The sequence below is a fragment of the Epinephelus lanceolatus genome, chromosome 10 (genome assembly GCF_041903045.1).
Source record: "Epinephelus lanceolatus isolate andai-2023 chromosome 10, ASM4190304v1, whole genome shotgun sequence".
Lineage (NCBI taxonomy): Eukaryota > Metazoa > Chordata > Actinopteri > Perciformes > Serranidae > Epinephelus > Epinephelus lanceolatus.
In genome coordinates, this window is record NC_135743.1 from 16794174 (window position 1) to 16820560 (window position 26387).

At 41.9% G+C, this 26387-nt stretch overlaps 1 protein-coding gene across 1 annotated transcript in view; it reads left to right on the plus strand.

Moving 5' to 3' along the window:
* Positions 1–2398: 2398 nt before the first annotated feature.
* The window catches only part of erfl3 (Ets2 repressor factor like 3), a 61760-nt gene continuing 37771 nt past the window's right edge, over positions 2399–26387 (plus strand). Inside the window, exon 1 of the mRNA XM_033640663.2 lies at positions 2399–2941. Coding sequence (XP_033496554.2) covers positions 2920–2941 — 22 coding nt within the window. The 5' untranslated portion in view covers positions 2399–2919. The remainder of the gene's footprint in view (positions 2942–26387) is intronic.

The following is a 26387-nucleotide window of genomic DNA, read 5'->3' on the forward strand; positions in this document are numbered from 1 at the left end:
AATAGTATGGCGACCTGTCCAGGGTGTACCCTGCCTCTCGCCCAGTGTCAACTGCTCCAGCTATCTCATCATCAGCTGTTGGATGAATTTGTTTGAATTTGGGATTCGATGTTTATGATCACCATAGGATGAATCCCAGTGACTTTGGTGATCCTTTAAGTTTTCCTCTGGCGCCGAAAGTTTGTACTTATGCAGTTTGTACAGATATTCATACTTGTGAGCCATAAAAATCCTAATAACTTTAATGATCCTCTGACTTTTCAGTTGAGCCCACACTGTAACTAACCACACTCCCTGAAGATATATTATCATATTTTTATAAAAATTAATGTCACAGAATTTCACTTAATTTCCTGCATTCTAGTGATTTTTATACACCAATTTGTGCACTTTCTGCATCAATTTATGATGTAAATGCCTTTAATTTTGTCAAAATAAAAGTCCTCTGCTTCCTTCATGTTTTTGGAGACAAATGCACATGTTCTAAATATTGAGGGGACATCTTCTTCTGTCTTATCTTCTTCATGATCTGGTGAACATAGTAAACATGTTATTCGCCAGCATGTTAGCCTGCTGGCGCTTGCATTTTGCTCAAAGCACCCCTATGCCAGTGTACAGCCTCACAGATCTGCTAAATCACCTTTAATGAGATGTTTGAACAATATTATTGTTGTAGATGTACAGGACTAAGGAAACCAGAAAATATTCTCTTTTTAGAAGCTACAGAATTTTGTCTTTTTTTCCTGAAAAAGAAAATAACATCTCCTCCTTTTCATTGAAAAAATCAATTAATATGCAAATATATTTCATTTCAAAAGTTTACCTGCTAAGATGCAGAAAGGTTTCCTCTCAGTGGGGGATTCAAGTGCTCTTATCACACCTGTTGCATATTGGACCATGACACTGAAAGACAGTACATACATGCCCCAACTTAGGGGTACAGCAGCTTCTCCTCACTATTAAGCACAAGACACTCACTCTCTCTCCTGTATCACTCAGACCTGACCCCACAACATAAGGGCAGGTAGGAACCAGATAGCTCATAACCAAGGGAACACAATGACTCCACTTACACACAGCACATGAAAATACTAATGAATCAATATAAAAAGTGTTATAAATGACAAATAATAATTTACCAGTAACTCAATACGACTGAATCTATTACTGCTTAAGTAACACAGTAATTTAAGTGATAAAAATAACCTAAAAATATAATGTGTGCTGTAAATATAGTTACAACAGTATACTCACCAACCAGCCAAGAAGCAGTTGGAATATTTAGGAGAGTATTCCCACTTCCTCCCTGGTAAGCTATCTGGCTACTGAGTACTACAGTACACCCACCTCATCAGCTTCCACTACATCAGTGTGTTCAGATTTAAGGTGGGCACAGAGAAACTTTCCCCCTTCAGCAGATGCACGTGAAAGCAAGCTCTACACATGTATCCTATTTTTGAGTGAAGGTTTATTTATTTATTTATTTATTTGGATCCCCATTCGTCACTACAAAGGTAGCAACTACTCTTTCTGGGGTCCACACAAGCAAACATTACATTGTAGAGTAAAACAAATATACAAGAAAAAAATCTAAGGCAAAAAGAAATAAGTAACAAGGAAAACAGAAAACCTACAAAACAATAATCAAAAACAAACAAAATCAATAGATTAACCACAAAATTTTCAGACATTGTCAGAAAAAATAAATAATAATGATAAAAAATAATAATTTTACAGCTCAAATGTAATTGTAATACTACTAAAAATGGCACATGTAGTGATTGTGTGTAGAAAAGACCAGGATAGTTTCACTTTAAGTTAAAAAAAAACAACTTGTTCTCAGTCGTATTCTTCTGAGTAGCCTAAGTAAGCTTGCTCTCCATCAGTGCAGATAAACGCAGCAGTGTGTCAGGGTGGCTGAATTTATAAGACATGCTGTAATATTTAATTTCCTGTTTTCAGTGTTAATCACTAACTGACGCTTTCATATTTAATTTGCCAGTTTAATAAGTGTAATTATCCCGATATGACAGGGACTCATTAGAACCGTAACCCCTGATTGACGTAAACGGACACCGTTAACCGAGCAGCTCTCGCGCCTCTCTCGAATCGTAGGACTCGGATGTGATGTCACCACGGCAGCGCGCTGTGGCGGTCTCCAAGGCAACGCCGCGTGCTGCAGTGACGCCAGCCCGGGCCCCGGCTCGTGGTGAGTGGGCGTGACTCGCCACGCTAGCCCCCCCTTCTCTCCCGTCAGTGTGGGCGGGCCCCGCTCAGAAGAAGAGCGAGCGAAACACGACACCCCGAGGACGGAGAGACGCACGGGGGGAGGAGAGAGTAGCACTGAATGGTGTGAGAGAGTGGAGGACTTAAAAAAGTCTACAGAAAAAGAGGTTCCGCTCTAAACGGTAATTTCTGTCAAAGAAGTAACAAAGCCTCGCGGCGGAGGGATGTCAAACAGCGACGAAGATGCGGTTGAGACGGAGTAAACAGCCACCGGACAGTTAGCGAAACAACTTGTTAGAGGAGAAGAGAAAGGTTTTCGGCTGGCTCGAGTCGGGACGGTTGGTCGCTTTCCGCCGCAACTTGATTTCAGGCGAGTTACGGGACGAGAGGCGAGGACCGACAGCGAGGTCTTGACCGCTTGGCTCCCCGGAAAGAAAGCCCTTCGCTCGGTTTGCTCGATCGGCAGAGAGCCGGGGAAACGGACCGAGAGAGCGCGGCGGCTCGGTAACACGGAGAGCCGCTGAAGCAGCAGCTCCAAAAGTTTGCCGTGTATCTTCACCTAGTTTTCCAGATTGGGAACTAGAGGGGGAGGAAGAGGCCGACAGACTGACTTTTCTTTCCACAAGCAACTGTGTGGAATTCATCCTGTTTGACTAACTTTAGCCGGCCAGCTAAAGTAGCTAAAGCAGAAAAATGAAAACACCTGGAGACAGCGGTAAGTTTGCTCCTGCTCCTGCTATGATTATCTACCCACCATTGTCTTTCTTGTTTACTTGCAGTGGTTGTTGTCGGCAAAGCTAACACTTAACTGCATTTCTGATTAATGAAGCCAGATAGTTATCAACATCCGCTTCCAATCAAAAAACCTGTTGACTTTAGTTCTCAGGATCACTGCCACAGAGCGTGGTTTATCTAGATAAGATACTGAAAACTGGTGCAGGTTAGGTACTGTACTCCGGTTCAAGAGGAAGTGGTTTAACTATTGTACAGTTGTTACAGCGACATCCTCTGTGTCACCCTGACAACCTAATTTCACCATCCACCACCTTTCAGAGAACAGATTGAAAATCCTGGAATCACTGTGTGTGTGTGTTTTTGTGCTGGCTGAGTGAGACACAGCGATGTGGTCGTGTTGATAAGTCACTTGAAGACTCCTCTCCTCCTGGCGGTGGTGTTTAGGGTGATTGGATCTGGCCAGGTACACACGGAGCAAGCTGATATTAACCCACTAACTGATCATACATTTGTGAGGGACTTGGCCTTGTCAGCATATTGAAGTGAGAGCAGGGGGGGGTTTCCAGTAGTCAGCTGAGGTCTGTGTGTGCGTCTAATTCCTGAAATGCTTGCATAAGTTTGTTCCTGCTCCCTTCTCTTGAAGCCAAGGCATTTTTTTCCAGAAAGGAGGAAGTGGAAGTACTACTTTGTGCCAGCTATTCAGTTTATTATTTTTGAGTGTCCGTAATAGACTCAGCCTGACATGACCCTTTCTTGTAGTAACAAATCTGAGTTTGATTTGTATCAGTTCACATAATTAGGTTTTCTTTATGCACAAGGGACCTCTGGGATATGATCTGAAAGTGTATAACAGTTATTTATTTTGTGTAAAACAAAATGCACATATAATGAGGTTTTTTTTCCTTGTGATGACTTCCTAAGAAGTTACTGGTAAGCATGTGGTATGGGGCCGCGTGAGTGACTGACAAACTGTGTGGGACCCTTTTCCACTTGGGACGTTCCCCTCCCTTCCCCCACCCTGTCCCCTCCTGACTCCTGCTGCACCCAGCCTCAGCCCCTCAACCCTCCACATTCCTGCACACACACACCCACTCCTTGCAGCAGCCCCGAGGAGGCTGCCATGACATCACACCATATCCCACCACAAGTAGCCCTTTATTACAAGGAGCTCAGTGTTTGCGTGGCAGCAGATAGCTTAAGCCTTTCAGGGAAAGGTACTAAAAATTGATTGTGCTTATGTTATGGGTTTGATGTATGTGGTCAGTGTGTGTGTTTGGGTTGTAGGCTGGTTGTGTTTGTCATCTAGCCTTTGTGTAAAGGTAAAGAGCAGGGGTGTAAAGTGTGTGCAACCATCCAACCAGTCTTATTTATTATTTAACTTTGATGACAGGGCAGCCTTGAATTATTGTTTTGATTCTTGATTATTTTTTAAATTAATTTTTGTGTGTATAATGTTAAGCTCAAAGTTAAATCTTGAAGTTCTGAGGCTGTAACAAACAATTTCTGATTACTTTCTTGATTAATCATTTGGTCTATGAAAATACAGAAACATATGCAAATGCCTTTCACAGTTTCCTTGACACCAAGGTAACAGTCTAAAGATATTCAGTATACCACAATGTCCTTAAATGTCACATAAAGAAGCTCTAACTAGAACACATTTGGTTTATTTTGCTTAATAAATGACTGAAACACTTTATTGGATATCAGTAATCAACGATCAGCAAATGATTATTATTAAAAAGTAGAAAGGCATGCCGCCTTTTGCCCCCTGTGAGGATTTAAGTTTCACCAGTTCATTTGTAAGTTGTCAAAATTGAATTTGATGAAAACTCTGTTGAATAACTAATTGAGTAATCCTGTCAGCACTGGTTGGTAAACATAGCAACACTGTCTGAGAGGCATTATCTAACAACAAATCTGATCTTATAACAGCACCTTTAAATAGTTGAATTATGGAACTGGTTAATCCGACGTGCTGCCCTGATCTGTCTGATCTCCTGCTGTTGCTGCAATCAGGGCACAAGTTTTAACCCTTAACTTCTGCACATCCCATCACTTAGAGTGAACATGTTTCTCAGCCACAGAAGGATATTACAATGCGGGGATATGTGTAGGATAAAGAATGTAATCATCCCTTCCTAGGGTGTTTGGAGATGTAGGATTATGTCCTATACAGTAAGCTGCCTCTGTCTCTCCATCACTGGACACTTCCCCTCGCACTCCCGTTTTCCACAGTCACTTCATTAGTGTGAACTGATAGGATTTCTGCTGAGATAGAGAATTGATATGATGGAGCAGGAAATGGCAGGGCTATGGCTGCATCTGTTGTTGCTGGCAGACTGGTGTTGGTTTTGTGGTGTTGGAAAGTATCTGATTTAATTTATATCTAATCACTGCTGTTTACCTGGTCTTTGTTTGTGTGTGACGTAGTTTGGGGGATTAGTGGTAAAGTATTCCACAGGTTGCATCAGTCAGCAGAAGGGAGTTGTTGGTATCTTGTCTACACTTAACACGGTTATATATCCACATTTTTATATACCTCAAAGGCTGTGCTAATGATTGATTAAGCTCTAGTGGTAAGGACATACATAATAATAACTTGCCTACTGTATGCCTCACCCTCCCTAATATGTTATCAACACTCCTGCCACACACACTTTGCACTTTGTGTTTCACTCATTTTCCTCCATCGCTCCCCAAGGGTTACAATTTTTCTTCTGCCACCTCTGTCATTCTTTTCTCTCTCTGACGGGATAAGGACTGGTGTGTGTCTTTGTGTGATGGAATTGCACAGTGGGACCCCTGGCTCTGGAGTGGCCATTGTGTGTGTGTGTGGAGCATGGGACAATGGTGGGAGTGGGGCAGGCCTCGGGGCTGATTGTGTGTAGACTTGTGGGGCCAGGGACCTCTCATTGTACTCATAATGGTGCGGAGTAGCTCATAGTTTGGTGGTGCTTTTGACAAGTGAAGAGACCGCACTTCTGTATTTGTGTGAAACGTGTGTGTGTGTGTGTGTGTGTGTGTGTGTGTGTGTGTGTGTGTGTGTGTGAGAGAGAGAGAGAGAGAGAGAGAGAGAGAGAGAGAGAGAGAGAGAGAGAGAGAGAGAGAGAGAGAGAGAGAGAGAGAGAGAGAGAGAGAGAGAGAGAGAGAGAGAGGGTGAAAGAAAGACTGAGATAAATGTAGACATCCCAGTCTATTTCTCATCAGTCATTCAACTACGTTGTTTAATGACGATTGTTTTGTGCTGCTCACCCAGAGTGATTGACGTGCTGTGAAGCCATTTTACCATTTACATAGACACACACACACAGTCACACTCACAGTCCTGCCTTATGATGTGGCAGGGCAGGAGACAAAAGGATAGCTTGTGTGCAAGGAACTGAGAGGGAACATTTCACCTTTTCCCTGTGTGGGTTTATGTATGCGATTGCGAGCATATGCTTTTCAATCTCAACACACAACCGCTGTGATGATAAGCGCAGCGATTAGCCTTATCTGTGAAAACTCCCTCGTAGTGCTGACCACAGCAAAACCACTACCTCCCATTATCCCAATACAGTTTTACAGCCTGGTTTATGGGACAGTGCCCTGCTGTGATCAGGCTCAGACAACATACTTTAAGCCCAAAGCAGATGATGTTCCAGAACAAAACTGGTTATCTTGTATCTGAAAAAGGTGGCAAAATTGAGACAGCTGCCAAAAATCAACTTTGATTGCTGGTTTGAACTTACCAGCTGTTAGGAATACTGCTAAAGCTATTAAGCCAAAATACATTTGCTTTCAAAACTGGGGGCTAAAATCCTATGCTGCACTTTACAGCTTATTCACACATTTGTTAGGATATTTATTATTATGTAGTGCTTAAAGTTGTTATAAAATATTGAATTTTACACTCAATATTAAAGAGATAGATTGAGCATTCCTAGCGCAGAAGCAGGATTGCCCACTTTTCCTTGTAGAAACAGTACTTCGTAAAAGTTTCGATATGGCAGTTTTTGACATTAAGTTGACAAATGACTTCTGGTAGAGGGGGCCTTCAGTTGTGGAAATGTCTGTATTTAGCCAGGAATGTGACCAAAGGGAACAATGTGCTCAGCCAGTCGACACTAATGGACCTCCACACCATTAGTCCTGTGCCGCCCTTGACCAGGGAGACCAGAGAGACCACAGCCAACAAGGTAGCATTACCCTTGGTGGCCCTGGCGCTTCTGACCGCTATCCAGCACCGCTAGCGGCCTGTTCATCCCTGCTTGCCCCAGGGACCCACACATTAACCTCAGATCTGGCGATCAAGTCCTATAGATTATTGGCCTCTCGGACCTGTTTGATCAGCTGCACGGTTGTGAGGTTCGACACTGAAGAGCTCCATTTAAAATTCACTTTTTGCGCTGATAACACAGCGGCAGAGCTAACTGTGTCCTCAGGGCATGTGTGTATGTCTGTGATATGAGGTGAGCCTAGTTTTACTGTAATGCCATTGGTTGCACCACAGTATGACCCCATATTGACCGTATTGGTTATTGGTCAGGGACAGTAATTGGATGGGTCTGCATGTCTGGATGGGACTGACTGTTGACAGATAACTGTAACACTTTGACTAACATATATGTGAGTACACATACACAGAACACATGCACTCAACACACACTGCTGCTTTTTATTGGAATTCTTGGACCTCCCACATTCCTGCTTAGAAGGTTAATAGTTGCCGGCTGTGTTGCATTACACATGAGGGGAAAACACAACAGTTACTATCTCTGCAAGCCTTTCCTGAACAGACTCACTCTGTGACTTGCAAAGGCATGCATGCATTCATATACAGACATATTTTTAATACCTCCTCAGGACAATATGAATAAACCTGATTTGAAAAAAATGCATTCAAATTAATAATGCATATTATTATTATTTAAGAGATTTAAATTAAAGCTAGCAGCCTCAAAATACACATTCACTCCAGCATGCACACACACACACAGAGGGTCTCTTTTCAAATGGGTATCAAAATTCATGTTGGGAATGCAGTAGGGTGTGTTGGTGTGCATGGATTGACCTGCACTGTTCAGCAGCTGTTTGTGTTTGCGCATGCATGTGTATTGTAATGTAATATGGGGAGTTTACAGAGGTGACTCAGAGCGCGGCGCAGAATGGCATGTTATTGTAAAAGAATATCAAGTGTGTGTATGAAGGAGACAGGGTTTTCTGGGTGGGCAGCTGTGCAAAGGTATTACTTTTGAACAAAGTCTGTGTCTGTCGCTGCATGTGGGTGTATGTTTAACAGCTTCTTGGTGACAGCGGCACCATTGAAACCGATCTGAGTCTGGTGACGTGCACGTGCACACACACACACACACACACACATATCGAGATCAGGTAACTGTATTCCTCTGATCCTTCCAGATGAGAGGTTTTATTTTGGATCCTCATAACATAATGACCCGTCCTTTAGGTTAGAGCCTGGAGTGTCACCTCTCTGCTGGTTGAAGTATAATCAGGGTGTTGGATGTCAAGACCATGACAGCACTTTGTCAGTCACTCAGTCATGAAGCTAACTGTTCCTTCACCCCTGCCCCGGTGCACCACCTCTGAACCCCACCACAACAACCCAGCCTGGCCTGCTGCATGCACAGACACACACACACACACACACACACACACACACACACACACACAGAGTAGTTTCTCGTAATCCTCTGTGCTGATGCCGCTGTACTGACGGTGGTCGTTTTTGCCAGTGGTAGGGCTCGGCCCTTGTGTTGTTGTAATGTATACTCCTAATCTTCTTAGATTAACCCCAATAATACTGGTCATGCTGAGGGCATCTTTACAGTGGGGATCAGCACACAGTGTGGCTGCTGATTTACTTTCCAGGCAGGATCAGAATAAAAGGAAAGGATCTTGTCTGCACTGTGAATTAAGATTAATGCACGCATTTGTGAAACGTTCTGAACTTTTTTATGGCCTTCATGCATTCTGTAAGTCTTGTGTGTAAGATGAGGGCCTTTATTTAAACAGAGGCCTTCAGTGAATGCAAGTACTTGTCTGCCCACAGGTTGTGTGTTAAATTGCGTATAGTAATCCATTATTAATCATGTACAGTATTGGCAATTTGAAAACATCAACAGCAGTCTATAAGAGAGAGTATTCTCTATTTGCTAAATGCAGAAATTACAACTTGTACACAGGAGTTTGAATTTGCTTTGTGGTCGTGTGTGTCTGTAAGTGCATAAGTGTGATAGGGACTGGGCTGTCCTGCTGTCCCAGGCCCTCTGGTTCAGGGAGGTGGTGAGTGGAGCTCCTAACCCCTCTCTAACCCCTTAAGTCCAATGCAGTCAGCAGACACTCCCTGCAGAAAGGCAGCAGTGTTTGAATAGTTCCTCTGGCTATTTTTATCTGGGAATCTGCCTCTGTGCCGGACCCAGGGAGCGGGGGTGGAGGGCAAATATCTAATCTAATTTTGGACGATGGGAAGTCACCAAAAGGACTTCTGTGCCACTTGCATAGTGTCGATATTTTGTGCAAGCGTCTGTGTGGTTGGCTGTCGGGTATTGAAATGCTGTCTGGCGCCAAGTTAAACTTTCTCTCTTGTCACCCTCCTCCGCCTCTTCTCCCCTCTCTCCCTTCCCCCATTCCTCCCTCTTTTTTTCTCTCTCTTCCTACCTCTCTCTCTCCTTCCCTCCACCCCATGTAAGGAATGTAAGATCACGTTTGGAGTTTTCTTTTCAACCAGTCTTTCCTCTTCCTCGGGCTGTCTGTCTCTCACTGTGCTGGCTCTCTCTGTGTCTTTACCTTGTTTCTTTCTCTCTCCCTCCATGTTCAGACCTGTTCTCTTTTGTACGTCAGAGCTCATTTTGAACTTTGAGCCAACTCATCACAGCCTATGTATGTGAGTGAGAAAGTTATGTGCATTTGAAAGGCAGGGTCTGAGCTTGGAATGTCATGTCGGAGGTAAAAGTGTATCTGTGTGGGAACAAAGTGTACCAAACAGTTGTTAATAAAATGATTGATTCGGTGTACTTTTAGGTGTTATAAACTTGTACACTTTGAATTTTAGTTAACACCACCTTAACGGCAAGGAAGCCAGCTCTGAGCAAAGGCATATAGTGCAAAATAGCAGCTGGACTGTTTGCAGGTGTGTACATACAGACGCCAAATAATTGCAAGCAAAATGGTACTCTGTCCAGTAGGGTAAGCAGTAGCAAACTGTGTGTGTGTGTGTGTGTGTGTGTGTGTATGTGTGTGTGTGTGTGTGTGTGAGGGAAAGAGATAAGTGGAAAGAGGACATCCTCTGCATTTTATCAGCTGTGGTTACTTGATCTAATTTCATCCTTCTGGACAACTCAATACAGTAAGCATTGTCTTTTATTTTCAAGATTTAGAAACACAAACCCACGGTCTCGGCCTAAATTAGACCAAGTGATTGCTTATCTACCTCTTGCTGGAATCATAGGTCGGCTGCCGAATGCTGCTCTCTCGCTAGACTTCTGACTTTTGAGCCAGATGGAGCCATCCTATGAAGTGTGTGTGTGTGTGTGTGTGTAGGAGAGAGAGATAGTGTTTTCATTTGGAACAGGCTGTTGTGTGTTTGCGCACACACAGATGCACATGTCCCTGTAGGGGAGTGAAACCTTTTTAAGCATCGATTGACCCTCCCAGCCCACTATCCTCTCCTCCCTCTCACTATCATTTCTGTGTCACCAATCCATGGACTAATACCCTAGTGGCAGCTCCTCTTCCATTAGCCTCCTCCTCCTCTTTCCTCCTCGCTCCCCCTCTCTTCTGCTTCATGTCATCCTACCCTGTCTCGCTTTCTTTCACTGGACACCTGGATTTACCAGCCAGCACGATTCGATGGCCAGATACAGCGTGGTTGTCTGCTAACATGGCTCAAAGAGTACAGAAAGCTGTCAGTCACTGTCGAAATGTATCAGCAATAGGTGGCGGCTGGTGGTAACGTCCTCCAAGTCGACCTGAAAACTCACAATATGAGCTGAAAGTCAGACTGGACCACAAGCTGGTATCAAGTGCAAGTTGGCCTCAGTGTATGTAGTGGTTTCAACATATGTCTATATATACACACACACATACACACACACAGCCCTGGGCTCCTTCCAAGATGTGTGGTCATGGGCAGAATAAAATGCGGTGGATTGCACTCACAGCAGGACAAACATCTGACTCTATTTTTGCCCACTGGCCATCGTCCTCTTAAATGTTCATAAGACTTCCTTCCTTCAGGGCACTGGCTTTTTTTCTTTGCTTTCCAGGTGTGTGTGTGTGTGTCTCTCTGCTTGTCTATCTGTGTGTGTGTGTGTGTGTGTGTGTGTGTGTGTGTGTGTGCGTGTGTGCAGGCCTGAGAGAAACTGAATAATGCATCGGATCATTGGAAAGGTATTTATAGGAAAGCAGAGTGATTAAATTTTAATGACAAAGCCGGCCATCAGCACTGCACATCATATAGCATATCCTCCTCCACACACACACACACACACACACACACACACACACACACACACACACACACACACAACAGTCGGGCTTTCTTGCCACTAGTCCTTGGAAGCCTGTTTGGTGTGTCTGGACCTTTACACTTCGGCAAAGACAGACAGTTCACTGTGGTTGCTTTTTCCTTTTACGAATTCTTTACCAAGCTCACTTGCACAGCTGATCCACCAAATATTTATTAACACAAAGTCACACATTTCACAGTGCAGACTGCACAGACTGTGTTTATGATGTTTCACATAGTTTCTTTTTTTGATCCTTTGTTTATTTACTTGAATTGTGCTGCAAAAATAACCCATGTGTGAAGTTTTCATAGAAGAAAAATGTGCAAATGCAACCTAAAATGCTTAAATGACTATCTTCTGATGATTGACTGACCATCAATTATGGAAAAGGTTTAAAATGTACTTCCTAGTTCACAACATCAGGGATAAGCTGCTTGCCCAGCCCCCGCTGTCTGTGTGTATGTATGCCGTGTGCGCTCGCCAGTGCCTCTGTACGGTAGCCCTGCCCTCGGTCACAATAGTTTTATCCATGTCCATTTTTAGCATCAGATGTGGCCCAGTGAAATTACGTAACAACCAGGCAGTTGCATGCGGGTGGGCGCACACACATATAGGCCCTACTGTACATACGCACACACAGTGATTGTTGTTTTAGGGGATTAACGCTTTTGATGAAGAGAACAGTGAGCTAGATCCCCTGACCAGTCACAGGGTGAGAGGGAAAAGGAAAGTAGGGAAGAATGGATCAAGGGCAGTAGAGAGATTTACAAAGCATGAAGGGAAGGGGGAAAGATGACGAGCTAAAAAGGGACAACCAGAAGCATGATGGAGGAAATGGACAAAAGGTGCTTGGTTATAAGGGATCTTAAAAGATGATTAAGTGAAGGACAGGAGGCCTCTTAAACCCATTTCAATGGAATTTCAAGCAAGTTGTTCCATGTATCACTGATTAAAAACTAATCCAAATGAGGGTGTTGTGATTTTAGACAGTGCACATCACATCAATTATACTCAATGGCATCTAAAAACAGTTTATTTAAAGAGATGACAACATAAATCCTGGGCAACTAATCAATTGTGGATGTAGATGTTATTAGCATATTTACTGTAAACTGCCATTTGTGGTTTTTAACCGCTCTTGTATGCATCTGTGGTAAATAATAAAACTTTGTATACATGTAACCTTGGAAACAAGCATCTTTTGCTGCCAAAAGATGTCAATCAAATTAGCCTGTTGTGCTCGTGACTGCAGGCGACAGAAAGAGTGCATAAAACAAATTAAAAGTGACGTAACCATAATATTAGTGAATTGCTTTCGCCCATACACACACTAATGTACACTAGGGTCTTTGTAGTCTCTCTCACACACACACGTGCATCTAACATCACACACACACTCTCGCACGCAGCTTTCTCTCCAGCTGGCCCCCAGCTAGTATCCTCACTGTTTGTGTGTGGGTGTTGTGTTAGTAGGGTTATTGTGTTCGTCTGGCCCAAGTATTAGCCGGGTTCTGTGTAAAGGTACACCCTCTCCCTTAGGTTAGTTGTGAGAGGAGGCAGAGTGCAGAGGTGTGTGTGTGGGAACGTGGGATCTGTGCGCGCACGGATGTGTGTGTGACTCACTGACTCATGTCAGTGATGTTAATGCGTTAACTTGGTTTTCTGTGTAATTTAGGGTTGGGAACAACATTTTTGCCGCCATCACGCATTTTATCTGTAATTGCTGATATTTGGTTCAGGATAAATTTCATTATGAGATGACAGTCATGAATGTGCACTTCGTATTGTTGAATGAAGCTCCTTGCCCACTTTTCCAGTGTGCTTGTTGGAGGCAGGTGGCTTAGAAGCCTTTTTGTTTGTTTGATGATTGATACCTTGGCATAAATTGTAACTCAAAATTGTCCAAATAATAAATATCAACCCATGATTACTTTAAATAACCAGATTAAAGGTTAAATAACCAGATTAAAGGTAATAGTTTGGTTTTAGGTGTTTGTTTGGTTAGCAATGATCAAACTATGGTTAATTAATGGTCAGAGATGATATTACAAAATAAAGCCCCTTTCCCACTGCACAAAAAAACACTAATAGAGTTGCAATTCTATACCAGACTCAAGGTATAAACATCTTTACTTTACTTGCTGCTTTTTACTTTTTTACTGCTTACTAACCTGCTTTTGGCCTGTCCGTGACATCGAATGTGAAACACCAGGATCACGGTTCTGGTCTACTGTCATTGGGAAAGCCATAGCCTATTTTTAATGGGGTCTTCAGTGTTTAAAAAAACACTCTATGCTCTAGGGAAGGAAAGGAAGGGAAAGAAAATTGCAAAGACCATGTTAATGTCTTGTGTTCACATTAATAGGATTATTTAATTTTCCACAACTGTAATCGAATTAAAACTCAAACAGACATCAGTTGCATGCTACAGTGATTTCAGAGGTGGAAGACTGAATCTGTTTTACTCCTGGTTCTGCCTTAATTTAACTAAGATAACACAATTTAGATTTTAAATAATTTATAGTACAGTAATTGAAGTATTTCCTAAATCTGATTACACCTTAATCAATAGATGTGTGTGTCAATGCACTGAGTCTGCTCTTTTGAATGTGTGTGTGTGTGTGTGTGTGTCATTAACCTGGTATTGTGGAGGTGTAACTGTGAGCCATTTCAGCTGTCACTTCATGGGAAACCCCCCGTGCTACCTTACACCTTGGACGGATGATCTGAGCCCTTTTGAATCAGGACAATAGTTTGTATGTGCGCTGTCTGTATAATGTGTGTTCGTGTCTTTGTGCGTGAAATGTAACTGAGAGGTATCACTATTGTATGTTCACACACATGTACCCACGTACCCACCCACACAAATCGCAACACACACACACACACGCACAGACGCCTCATGTTATGAGTTCCACTGAGCGGAGGTAATCGGTGTGTACACTCAGCTCTTACATAACACCATCCAAGCAGTATACTGACGGAGGGGAGAAAGTTCACTGCTCACTCTCTCTCTCTGCCAGTCAGTGTTTTATCTCTGTGAACTTCCTTCCGCGACGCTCATTCATTTCTGTCTTTTTTCACTTCCTTTTTCTGTCTCTCTGTCTCCTGACACCTGTTTTGTTTTTTTTTTGTAAAGTTTTTTACTTGATTTGCATAATTTATCAACAGCATCATCTAAATCACAAGTGACACAATGCAGCATTTAATATAATAAGTGTATATGATAGTGTTATGGCATACATAAGTTGGTTCTCAGTCAGCAGTAACAGTAGTGAAATAAGTATGGTGAAGGGAAGAGTGTCTGTTGAATTATGTTAATGTTTAAATCACATTTAGTAAAGGTAGGACATTTTGTTGGGGTTGAATCAGTGATTTAAAGCCGTTACACTCCAGTGCGATGTGAAAATGTGGAAAATTTGGACACAGATTTTCAGCATTTTCATGACAACTATGCACACATGGTTTGGTTATGAATTATACACGTTGCCTTGTTCCATTTCCTTAAAAAAAAGAGTTTCCTCCTAAATAGCGCCTGTGCTCAATCCACACAACAAAAATCTGTCCAGACAGAGAATGCCAAAGACCATTGGACCCAAATTTAATGCTAATGCCAGCTGTTCTGGCTAGCCAGTTCTGTAACTAACATACAACATTAACAAGTGCACATCAGCGACATAACTATGTTCATTGCATCCCAGCTGCTGAAGCAGAAGTGAAATTGATAAGACATTCCCCCATTTTGGCAGCAAGCAAGCTATGACCCAAGTATGACATCAGTTGAAACAAAGGATTCAATTGGTCAAGAATATTTTTCCGCAGTAGGAAATCTGCTCAAACTGAGGTCTGCCCAAATATTTTCACCCGCACAAATTTTCTGAACCCACAAAAGCAGTTTATATACATTTTTGTGCATTTTTTCCCCAGACAAAAATCTGTGATGGGTGTGCAGCAGCTTTTAATATGAACATGTTGCTTCATCATCCTTGGTCCTTGTCCAACACAGGTCCTTTGTGTCATACTCTCTTTCAGACCTTCCTCTTCTTGTCTGCATGAAAATGTTTCAATTAATAGAATAACAATTATTGCCATTTGTTATAATAATAATAATAATGATAATAAATTAATCATTTAGTCTATGAAATGCCAGAATATACCAAAACAATCTGTCTCAGTTTCCCAGAGTCCAAGTTGATGCCCAATATTTATTTTATAATGATATAAAACAAAGAAAAGCAGCATTTTGGGGGAATTATTGGCATTTTTTCCACAATTTTTGCAGAAAAATAACCAAAACGATTAATATATCAGAAAAGGTGGCAATTATTTTTCTTAATTAATTGTTTCAGTCCTATTCAAACACTGTAAACTACATTGTAGAATTAATGTGAATTTTCAACCCCCCTCACCTTTATCCAGGATTTTTCCATTTATGGTGTTTACTCCTACACAATACTTAAAGTCAGATGGTTTGGTGTCATGATTATCTGTTCAGTCTGGCTCGCTAGTGTATTCCATTGTGTTAACAAAAAGAACAATTGCTTAGTTTACTGATAGGGCAGCAGAGCAACAGATCAGAGCGACAGTGCATTTTACAAACACCCCCACTCAGGGAGGGCATGTTACACTTACATACTGTGAAATTTGAATTTGGTTTGCACTCTATCAGAGCTACTTACACTGAGCTAAAATATAAACACAACACCTCTGTTTTTGCTCCCATAAGATCTAATACTTTTTCCATACTCGCACACAAAGGCTTTGTTCTTTCAAATTTTGTTTACAAATGTGTTTAAATCTGTGTAAGTGAGCACTTTGCCAACTTAAGCCATAATCCATCCGTACACACTAGAAGGCAAGAACAACTCTGTTAACCACAGTCCCTCCTCATCACAAAGGTAGTAAAGTGTACAGGCTAATGTTACCTTTGCCAAAACACCAACTGGAGATCTCATCTCCATTGAGTCCTCTACGATATAAGGATGAAGGAGTTCACTCAAAGATATGACTGATGTTCTGGACATGTGAAAGTTTTCCTTCCAGTCCTCATCTGGTTCAACCAGGCCTGATCCAAAACAGTTGTTTCTTGTAGACTTTAAACTGTGGTCACTGAATTGGACCAAATAACATTAGGAGCAGCAGACGCCTCTGTTTGAGGTGGCGCACCAGTACCTAGTTAAAATTTGAAGTAGTCATTAGACCAAGCAGTGCTAACAAAACATAAACAACCAGTAGTCAGCCATTTCTAATGTTTCTGGCACATGCTCATCACACAAAGCAACAATTGACATGTATGAAATGAGGAGATGATCCAGTTTTGAAAAATCTCCCCCGTAGAAGGTGTTTTTTTCTTTAAACCTCTGTTTTAGTGACCTGAAACACAGTGTGCATGAGGATAAGAAGCCAAAATGCAGTGGAAAATATAGTTTTCAAAACATCTGTATGCCTGTAGACATGTCAACGTGTAATCACACCAGCTCAGGACTTTCTCATTTGCCTTCTTTACCTGTTAGACTGTCTGAGACCAGCCACTGAGGTGAGCGTCCCTGAGACAGTTTATGACAGTTTGTGCAGAAATTCTTTGGTTGTGCAAACCAACTGTTGCATCAGCTGTCAGGTTGCTGGTCTCAGATGATCTTGCAGGTAAAGAAGCCAGATGTGGTCCTGAGCTGGCGTGATTTCACATAGTCTACACTTGTGTGGATGTTGGATATACTGTCAGAGATGGTTTATGGTAGTGAAATGAACATTCAGTTCACCGGCAGGCAGTCCTGCAGTCTGCATGCCAATGGCGTGCTCCTTCAAAACTTGTGACATCAGTGGCATTGTGTTGTGTGATGAAACTGCACATTTTAGAGAAGCCTTCTGTTGTGTTTACATTTTGTTAAGTGTTCATTGTATTCACTAACCTTGGATGCCACTCTGGGTCTAGCAGGGCAGTCAGAACAACATTGAAGGTTGAATCAGGAGCATTGTATTAATGAAACCAAATATAACACTTATATTGACCTTACATTGAGTGGTCTGGTTTTGCGTGTGGCAAAGGATGTGTGAGAGTGAAGAGGGCTAGTGCAAGACAGCTGTGTGTTTACCGCTGAGCTCATTGCATAGTGGAGCATTGGCTGCCATTGTTAAAATGGATGACTGGCACCATATCGTACAGAAAGGTATGACAGCAGCAGATGTTTGTACAGTTAGCTGCTTCAAGGCCTCCTGCTACACACCTCTGTAGCTCTTCTTCTCTTTCTCTTGTTCATTTCAGTATTTTGCTTTTCTCTCAAGTTACATCATCATCAGCCTTTCTCTCTGTCTCTCTGTGTCTCTCTCTCTCTCTCTCTCTCTCTCTCTCTCTCGCACTCTTCCTCCCTCTCCCGGGCTCTTGCATAACGTCCAGCTTTATTTGCTCCAGCTGAGGATTCTAATCTTTCCCACGAGGCAGAGCGCAAGAGCAAACCAGAAGAGGAGGGAAGAGGAGCTGGGCAAGTCGACCTTTCTAACCTGCCTGTGCGCGCTGCCTCGTTAACTCAATCACTCCACCAATTAATGAGATCTGGAGCAGGGCTTTGTTTACAGGCACTGCCAACACAGTGTTAAAGTGTGTGTGTCTGTATGCTTGTGGTTGTAAAAATGTTTTCTGATCATTTATGCCTTCAGCGTGTCATGTCAACTGTGTGTCTGCTGGCGTGTGCATTGCACACCCCTGCCGCAGTGTTGTAGGTGCGTGGTCTCGCTTGGCAGCCCCTGCTAACTGGGGGATAAGCAGTGATTATCTACACAGACTGCAGCAGGAGCACACACACAGACACACACACACTTTGGGAAGCTATGAGGATGTGGACATTTCACTATTTTGAAATGTCCACATACTCAGAGGTGCTCATGTCTATGAGCCAATGCTTTGACTTGGCTCTAGACCAAGAAGACATAGTGTTACAGTAATACATGCACACAGGCTTATGTGTGTGTGTGTCTTACAACTGCAAATACTCCATGCCGGGCAATGTTCATTAGCGAATTTTCCTTCTCTGATTTCTCTGATACACATACACAGAGGCACAAAGACCGTATGCTGGCTGGCTGGCAGCGACGTCTGTACGAGGTGAATGTTACGTAAGGCTGATCAACACTACTTAATCAGCTTTAGGAGACATGCTTAACAAGCTGACCAAGTGGGGTGAGGGTTGGAGGAGGAGGAGGAGGAGGAGGAGGAGGAGGAGGCAGCGATGAGGCGAAGGGGCGCAACACAAGGGCAAGGGCACAGGAACAGGACTTGATGGAAAACAGGAGAAATGGAGCAAAGGGTGAGAGCAGTAGGGGAAGAAGAGAAAGTGGTGACAGGCGGTGACACGGCATGTGTCTCTTGTCCCTGTTTACGACAGGATAAACACAAACACATAAACACGCTGTGCTCTGCCCTCTGCGTCCCCCTCACAGCCCACTGTTATGCACAGTGGTGATTGCCAGGATCCCGCCTGTGTGCATTTGCCTGTGTGTGTGTTTGTCTATGGCTTTGTGAGTGTGAGAGTGTGTTTTTCTTGTGATTTGCTCTGTCCTCTCGGGGCAAAAGACAACCATGTCACCGCACACTAGTCAAGACAGTAAGAGTCTTTGTTTGGGTCGTGTTTTACAGCGGACACATGTAGCCTTTCGTAGACGTAAACCTGATATTTTTACAATCTGTGTTCGACATGACAACATGATGAATGTTGAATTCATTGAATCAGCCAGCATGTGTTGTTGCTTGTCCAGTGACTCACCACTGTAAACACCACTCTTGCAGGTTTAATGTTACAGGAAAATGAGCCAAGAAACAGGCTTTTAGGGCAAGCAAGTAGTCAGTATTAATCAAAAATACACTGTAAGTTAATCTTATTTGGATAATCACCCTATTTTTGTAACTTTATAATGTGGGTTATGTTTCATTTCTTCTGAAGTAAAACTTAAATACAGCATTACAACTCGTGAAGGAAAGGAATGTGTTGCATACTACAATCCTGCTGCAATTATTTTGTGCGCATCACATTCCTTTACTTGAGCTTTGACCTCTCCTGTGGCCAGGATGTCAAAACTATAGGTTGTGGGTTCTCCATCTTTCTTTTGTTTCAGAGTACAAATTATTCACATTTGGATGATTCATGATCATTAAAGAGAGCACCGTTTCCAAGCGCTCCCTCTCAAGGCACTGTCCGTGCCTTTTGGGGCAAATTGAGCTAAATTATGATGTTTAGTTTATCTCGCATTCTCTTTACTTGTGATGGCAGTCTGTTGCTTTTGTGGTTCACCACTGTCAAGTAAATGTAGAGGAAACACTCTAAATCCAAACAATTGTATTTTAGTCATGATAAACGTTTGTTCTGGTTGTGACAGTGACTCTGTCTTTAGCCTGGTTGTTTTATACCTTTCCTTTTATTTCCTTTTCAGCACCCATTCCACCGCCTCTCCTTTCTTCTCTCTCCCTTTGACCTTTTCCCAGTTTCCTTTCTCTCTCTTCTCAATCCCACACACACACACACACACACACACACACACACACACACACACACACACACAAACCTCTTAAAGAATGACTAGCAGATGTGGACAGAGCTTTTTCCTTCATCTAAAATTAGCTGAGATAGAAGAATGGCAGGAAAGCGCACAGGGTTGGACGCACAAACAGGAGTGGTGGGGGGGTTGGGATGGGGGACTGATGGAGAAATAGACTAGAAGTGGAGGAAGGAATAGGTTGATGGGACCTAGTGAAGTAGTGTGTATTTTTGGTGCTGCTCACACATTGCTGACGCACAGGAACCACTTAGGGCACAAAGTCTACCGCTGCCTGATAGTTTAAATGTGCTTGTATTGCTGTATAATACGCTGTGTTTAGTACATTTCCAGGTGTGTGGACTAATGTGAAATACATTTTATGTATTAAAGGAATACTTATGCATCAAAGGAATACTTTCATGACCATTTGTATATTAATTAAGCACTGCATGTTACCTCAAATTCATCAGGAATATTTTGTTTTTCCCATATGCCTCCACGGTGAACAAAGACTTAGAAAAAGGTGAACTTTCTTTATGAGTTTAAGTAAATGGGGTCTCCTTTTACAAACTCTCACACAGCTCGTGCAGTGTAATCCAAGTCTCATCTATCCAGTGGTATTCTCTGTAATTCATAAAATTATGCTCTTTTGTTAAAATGTTATGATTTGAAACACTGGGTCCCAACTAGTGGGTCACAGGCCCATTCTGAATGGACCACAAGTAAATAGCAAATGTGTCAAGTTGGTAAAAAAAACATACTTTATTTTAAAATACAGTAAATTTCCAGCCTTTATTTTGAAGAGCTTGAAGTGTTGTCTGCTGTAGAGTGATTGACTAACCAACAACTACTTGCAAGAGACAGCAAACTAGCTCAACGACATGGCCAAACGCAGGTATGATGCTGAATGTAATAAACTGTGGGACCTTTAACTAATGACTAAAGAGAAATCTGGACCCCGTGGCTGGACCAGTGGGGAACCACTGATTTAAACACGTCAGTACAGTCTCATGCACAGTGAAGTAGCTCGCCTGAGCATGTGCATGCGTTTCAACTTTGCTCAAGTTAAGCTCATACGCACACGGTTGCTGAGGTGCGGTCAGGGCTCGCTTTTTTTGTGTGTCATAATTCCAATTTTTATTGATTTTTGGTTAGGTTGGTACATGACCATTCTACACATCAAATGAGACATTCAATCTTGACAAACAAAATAAAAATACAATACAAACAGGGTAATGGAGATCCATACAAGAGGGGGTACAGCACCAGTCCCAGTCCGCCAAAAAACAATCGAAATAACTAAATTAAATTTGAATGAATAAACACATTAAAATTAATAGTAGGCGCAAGTATTTTACATCATATTGTTTTAGCAAAAAACTTTGTAAAGTTTGTAAAAATGATTTTGATAGTTTTGGTGTTGTAAAACACGATTCCTGTTTACTTGAATTCATCAAGAATCTTTTTTGGGTTCTCTGTTCAATGTGGAGGTGCACAAGAAAAACAGTTTTCTTCACGAATTTAACGTAACACATAGCTAGTAGCTAATTGATGTATAAATGTTGATTTTTTTGGGAGAAGTAGTCTTTATTAAAGGAGCAGCAGTGGTAATGTAGATGTATATTGTTTGCCAGTGTGCTTTGTGAAGTAAAATTATGCCAGTAAATGCTGCTGCAGCACCAGCAGTTATCTTTTAAGATAAGATAAGATACACCTTTATTGATCCCATAATTGAGAAATTCCAATTCAAAATGAGAATTGAAAGGTATCTGATGGATCATTTTTACCTAACACAGCCCCAGTCTGTAATAAATCCTGTCCGGTAAAGACCTGCATTTCAGCTGTAAACATCAGAGCAGACCTGTTAACTTCAGTCTGTTTATCTCACCATCATGATGATGCAATGCTGCTGTGAAACTTCCCATCCTTAATTTTTGTAATTACCCATAAATTAGCACCTTGGAAGCTGGATGCTATGTACAGCTCCAATGCAGCTCTACCCTAAGCAGCAGGAAGGTGTTAGGGACAACAACGCCGGTTGGCAAGCTGCCCATGTCCCCTGTTCACTCATCACCCAAGGGCCCGTTCAGAATACCAGGCCACCAGCCCTCTGCTTCACCCTTAAGTTAGGTTTATGTCTCCCCTGATGATCACATAGTCTACAAGGGAGTGTATGTGTTGGATGGGAGCATGTTCACTTGGTCAACAAGTGATACTTTGATGTTGTTTTCCCTCCGCATACAAGCACTGTCAGTGTATGTTTTGTTTTGTAGTTGGCAGCTTTTGTGATACTTGCTTTCACTTTTCAGAAAACACTCTGGGAAACTGGGAGTGCGTGCCCATGTTTGTACCACGCTACTCACTGTGTATGCCGTGTGAATGCAAGACATCATCAGCACAGTTAGCAGCATCAGAGCAGTACCAGAGAAAAACATGTTTCCCCAGGGCCAGTCACCTATTCCACTCTCACCTCTCGTCTGAACAACAGCATGCAGCTCATAACAAGAGGCACACACAAACACTCACACACGTATAGCACATCCACAGGCTTCCTATTTGAGCTTTTGAGTTATTGAAGATGAGTGTGAAGATGTTTTTTTTCTGTGGCTGTTGTGTCTTTAGAATAAAAGGTAGCTCCAGCTGAATAAGTAACAGAAAATGAATGAAAGCTTTTTTTCCTACACAGGCATTAAGTATCAAACCAGGGACCAGGGAATTATTTTGGCTAAACATAGCTTTAGATACCCATTTATTGTATTGAAGATAGCTAAGTAGTGAATGCTCTAGTGGCATAATAAAGGCAAATTGTGTCTAGAAGCATTAATGGTTCACAAAACCGAAAACTGTCTGGCAGAGGATGTGAACAAATGACACTTTAAGCTATTTTGCCGATGTTGTGTGAATCCCACATTTTATTAAAAAATAAAGCATCATCTCCAGAAAATTAGAGAGGGCTGTGCTACCCATCATTAATGTGTAATTGGCATGTAATTTAGGGAGAAAGTAGTTCAATAACATGAGACAAGAGACCTGCGTGTTGCTTTTTTTTTGACTGACAGCACCATAAAGCATGTCTCAGGTTTTCTCTGTGGTTAACAAGAATCTGACGGGGCTTTCTGGTCCGTTAGTGCATCATCATTAGATGCTACATTTCAGTTAGATACTTTGTTGGCTGTTTACAGGCTTAAAATCAAAACGGCAGGAAAAAAGCAGATGAATACCATGCATTTTGGGTCTAAATAGATCATCAAGTTTGCATCTATTCAGAAGTCAGGGCCACACTATGTGTCATTGCAGTGAATGTATTGCTTTGTCCAGTCAGATATTTTTCAAAAAGCATTTTTATATGCAGCAGCTTCTGGCTGCACTAGCTACACTACTAAAAGAGGAAATTTGAATACTATAAGCCTGATGTTGCTCTGCAAGTTGTATGTTAAGGCAGATGTTGACAAACTATATCATGGGTTGCATGCATCATATTGTTATCAGATGATTTCACCTCTTACCACATTTGTGTGTATCCCAAAGAATTATTGATGATAGTACTCTCTTGAGTGTGTGAGTTCCTAAGTGTTGGAGATATTGGCCATAGAGATGTTGATGATTTCTGTAGACAGACATTGCGTTTTGAGGACATGTAATGTGTGCAACCCACTGTTGGGAGAATTTAAAAGCAGCTAGATGCAGTTAGCAGCTAACTCAGAGAAGAACAGCACAGAAAATACCTGCAAACTGGCAAGACAATTAGGTGTGGGAGCTCTTACCCCTTTGAACAGAGGACAAGATAACTTCTATATTACAGGGACAGTAAATTATTACTTAGTGTTGATATGGTTGACGGGTGTAGTTTGGTAAAAAAGAAAATAGTTTCTTCGTGAAACTGCTCTTTACAAGGTCTTGAGTAACCAGGTCATGATTTCCACAGAGAGAGAAATTGCTCTTCAGTTTTTCAAATGTACTTTTTTGGTGCTTTGAGCACCACAAGCCGAGTGCCTTCTAGTTTTATTATTTTCAAGAGAAGGTAGACATCTCTTCAGATGATATCTCCATCTGCAACTCATACCAAGATAATCTAGACTGATAAACCTTGCTTTTAAGGTGACCTGTCCCTTTATGCTATTGTGGATTGGTGCAGCACACATTAAGTTCAGTTAAATGCATATTTTGGAAATGAATAATAAAAATAAGTCCTTCATAAAGGGCAATAAAAGTTTTGGTTAAATAAGTACATAAATATGGTAGTAGTAACCTGAAAGTGTCTTTAATAAATAAACGTTTGCCACTGTCCCAGGACCGTCCAGCAGAGTACAGTTGACAGAACAGTAAATATTAGCATCATCAGCATGAAAATAAACATTTCCATCAGGCACACTCTAATCTAGGTTGTTTAATTATAGAATAATTGTGGTCCTGCTCACTGTGTCATACAAATACAGCACATTTTTTAAGAAAAATGAAAGTCATACCTTGGGCTTTTCATACTACACTAACCCAGCATAACCCATCATGCAAAGGGCGAGTGGTGGGTCATCAGTTTGCTTATTTAGCAATTTTGCTACCGGCAGATAGATTTGTCACCAACCAATACAGCTCAAAAGCCTGGCTTAGATCAACAAAGCTGCATAGTCACACCCAATTTCTAAAAAATGAATTGGGTTAAATCACAGCTGCTGTTGTATGGAAACGTCCAGTCGCTATCAAGAGGATAAATGCTCAAAACATTTGCAGGGTCCTTGATTATAGTGAGGCTATTTTGGGAAATGAGACAACATGTGCATGCCAAACTCACTGAATACTGAATGGCTTGAAGTTTTACCACCTAATTGACATCACTTGTCATCTGAAAAGGTGTCTGGAAAGGTCTGAAAATGCAAGCGCTGTAGACACAATTCTGTCTTGTACAGTGTTTGCATTTCAATTAAAGCTGGAGCCTTTTGTCCAAAATATTGAAAGTGGCTGGCCACTACACTTTGAGATATACTGAGCCTTCATAAAGGACTGACTTACCAAGGAGTTAACTACCTTTATATCTGAGCATGTGATGTCCTTCAAAGCCCACTTTAAAAAAACTATCACATGCAGAAGAGATTGTTCTATCAAACTTTTTTTTAAGGCTGACAAAGTACAGTACAACCAAATGAATCTGCTTTTGAAATAATGCTTTATTCACACAGTAACATATTAGTTGAATGCACCAATTCAGCCCAGCCAGACAAGGTCAGAGTCATAGTAATAAAAATGATGTGAAGTTAATTTGCTTTGCATCCGGACCATGCATGATTTTAACAAGACCTAAAACACTGGTCGATCAAGCTGCAACAATTTTGAGTAGTGATTAAATGTTAAAGTGATTAATAAGCCAAAATAGAAAACCTTTTCTCATTGCAAGCTCTCAAATGTGAGACTTTGCCATTTTCCTATTTTTTAATAAATGTAAATTAAATATCTTTTGAACTGTTATTTAACAAAGAAAGATTTGTAGACACTGCCTTCGAGGGCTTTCACATCAGCGACCTGGGCCCAGATTGGAGTACACCAGACTTTAAAGTCGAGTTTGTTTGATTAGTATGAACACTGTGCACTGTACCTGGGCACGGTACGCCGTCCTTGCCCGAGTCTACTTGAAAATGTGGTCCCAAGTATGGTTCATGTGTACTCTGGTATGGTACACATCTGGTGTGAACGCCAAATGTACCAAAACACAGAAGTGGACTGCTATTAAACATGACTACAAGGAGTTTTTAACCTACTATGAAACAGTCTCAATTTAGAATAGAGCAGCCTGTTGCGGACAGACCCAGATCCAGCTTCACTGCTGCCTCCGACCTGCAGTCCGAGCCCCGGCAGGAGGCAGGGAGCTACGCACCCAACAGCAGCACTTCCACCTCCTGCTAGGGGTAGAACTTTGCTTCACTGCTCCGCCAGTCCCCGCTGATGATGGTCCCCAGGGCAGCAGTGTCCATCTGTGGCGCCCTTTTCTACACTGTAGCACAACAAAGATGTCAAGTCGATGACATATGTCATGTAGATGATGACTACAATGTGACGTAGAAGATGACGCAAGTGTACTCGGGTACAGAACAATATTACTAATGTGAAAGCTGAACGGCGGGAGAGTGGAGGAGTGGGGGCGGCATTTGTCCTTGGGCACGTACAAATTAATTGTACCTCTTGGCTCTTGGTACTTTTTTTGCAGCCTAAACAACTGATGAAGTATGAAAATTTAAACAGTCGTTAGTTGCAGCCCTAATAATGACACAAACTGCAAGAAATTGAGGTTTATCTCTTGCTAACTTTTTGGTTTTTCTTCTGGCTGATTTGTTACCTTACTTCTACTGTTATTATACACATATGACTATTGTCACACATGTATACTGCCAGATATTA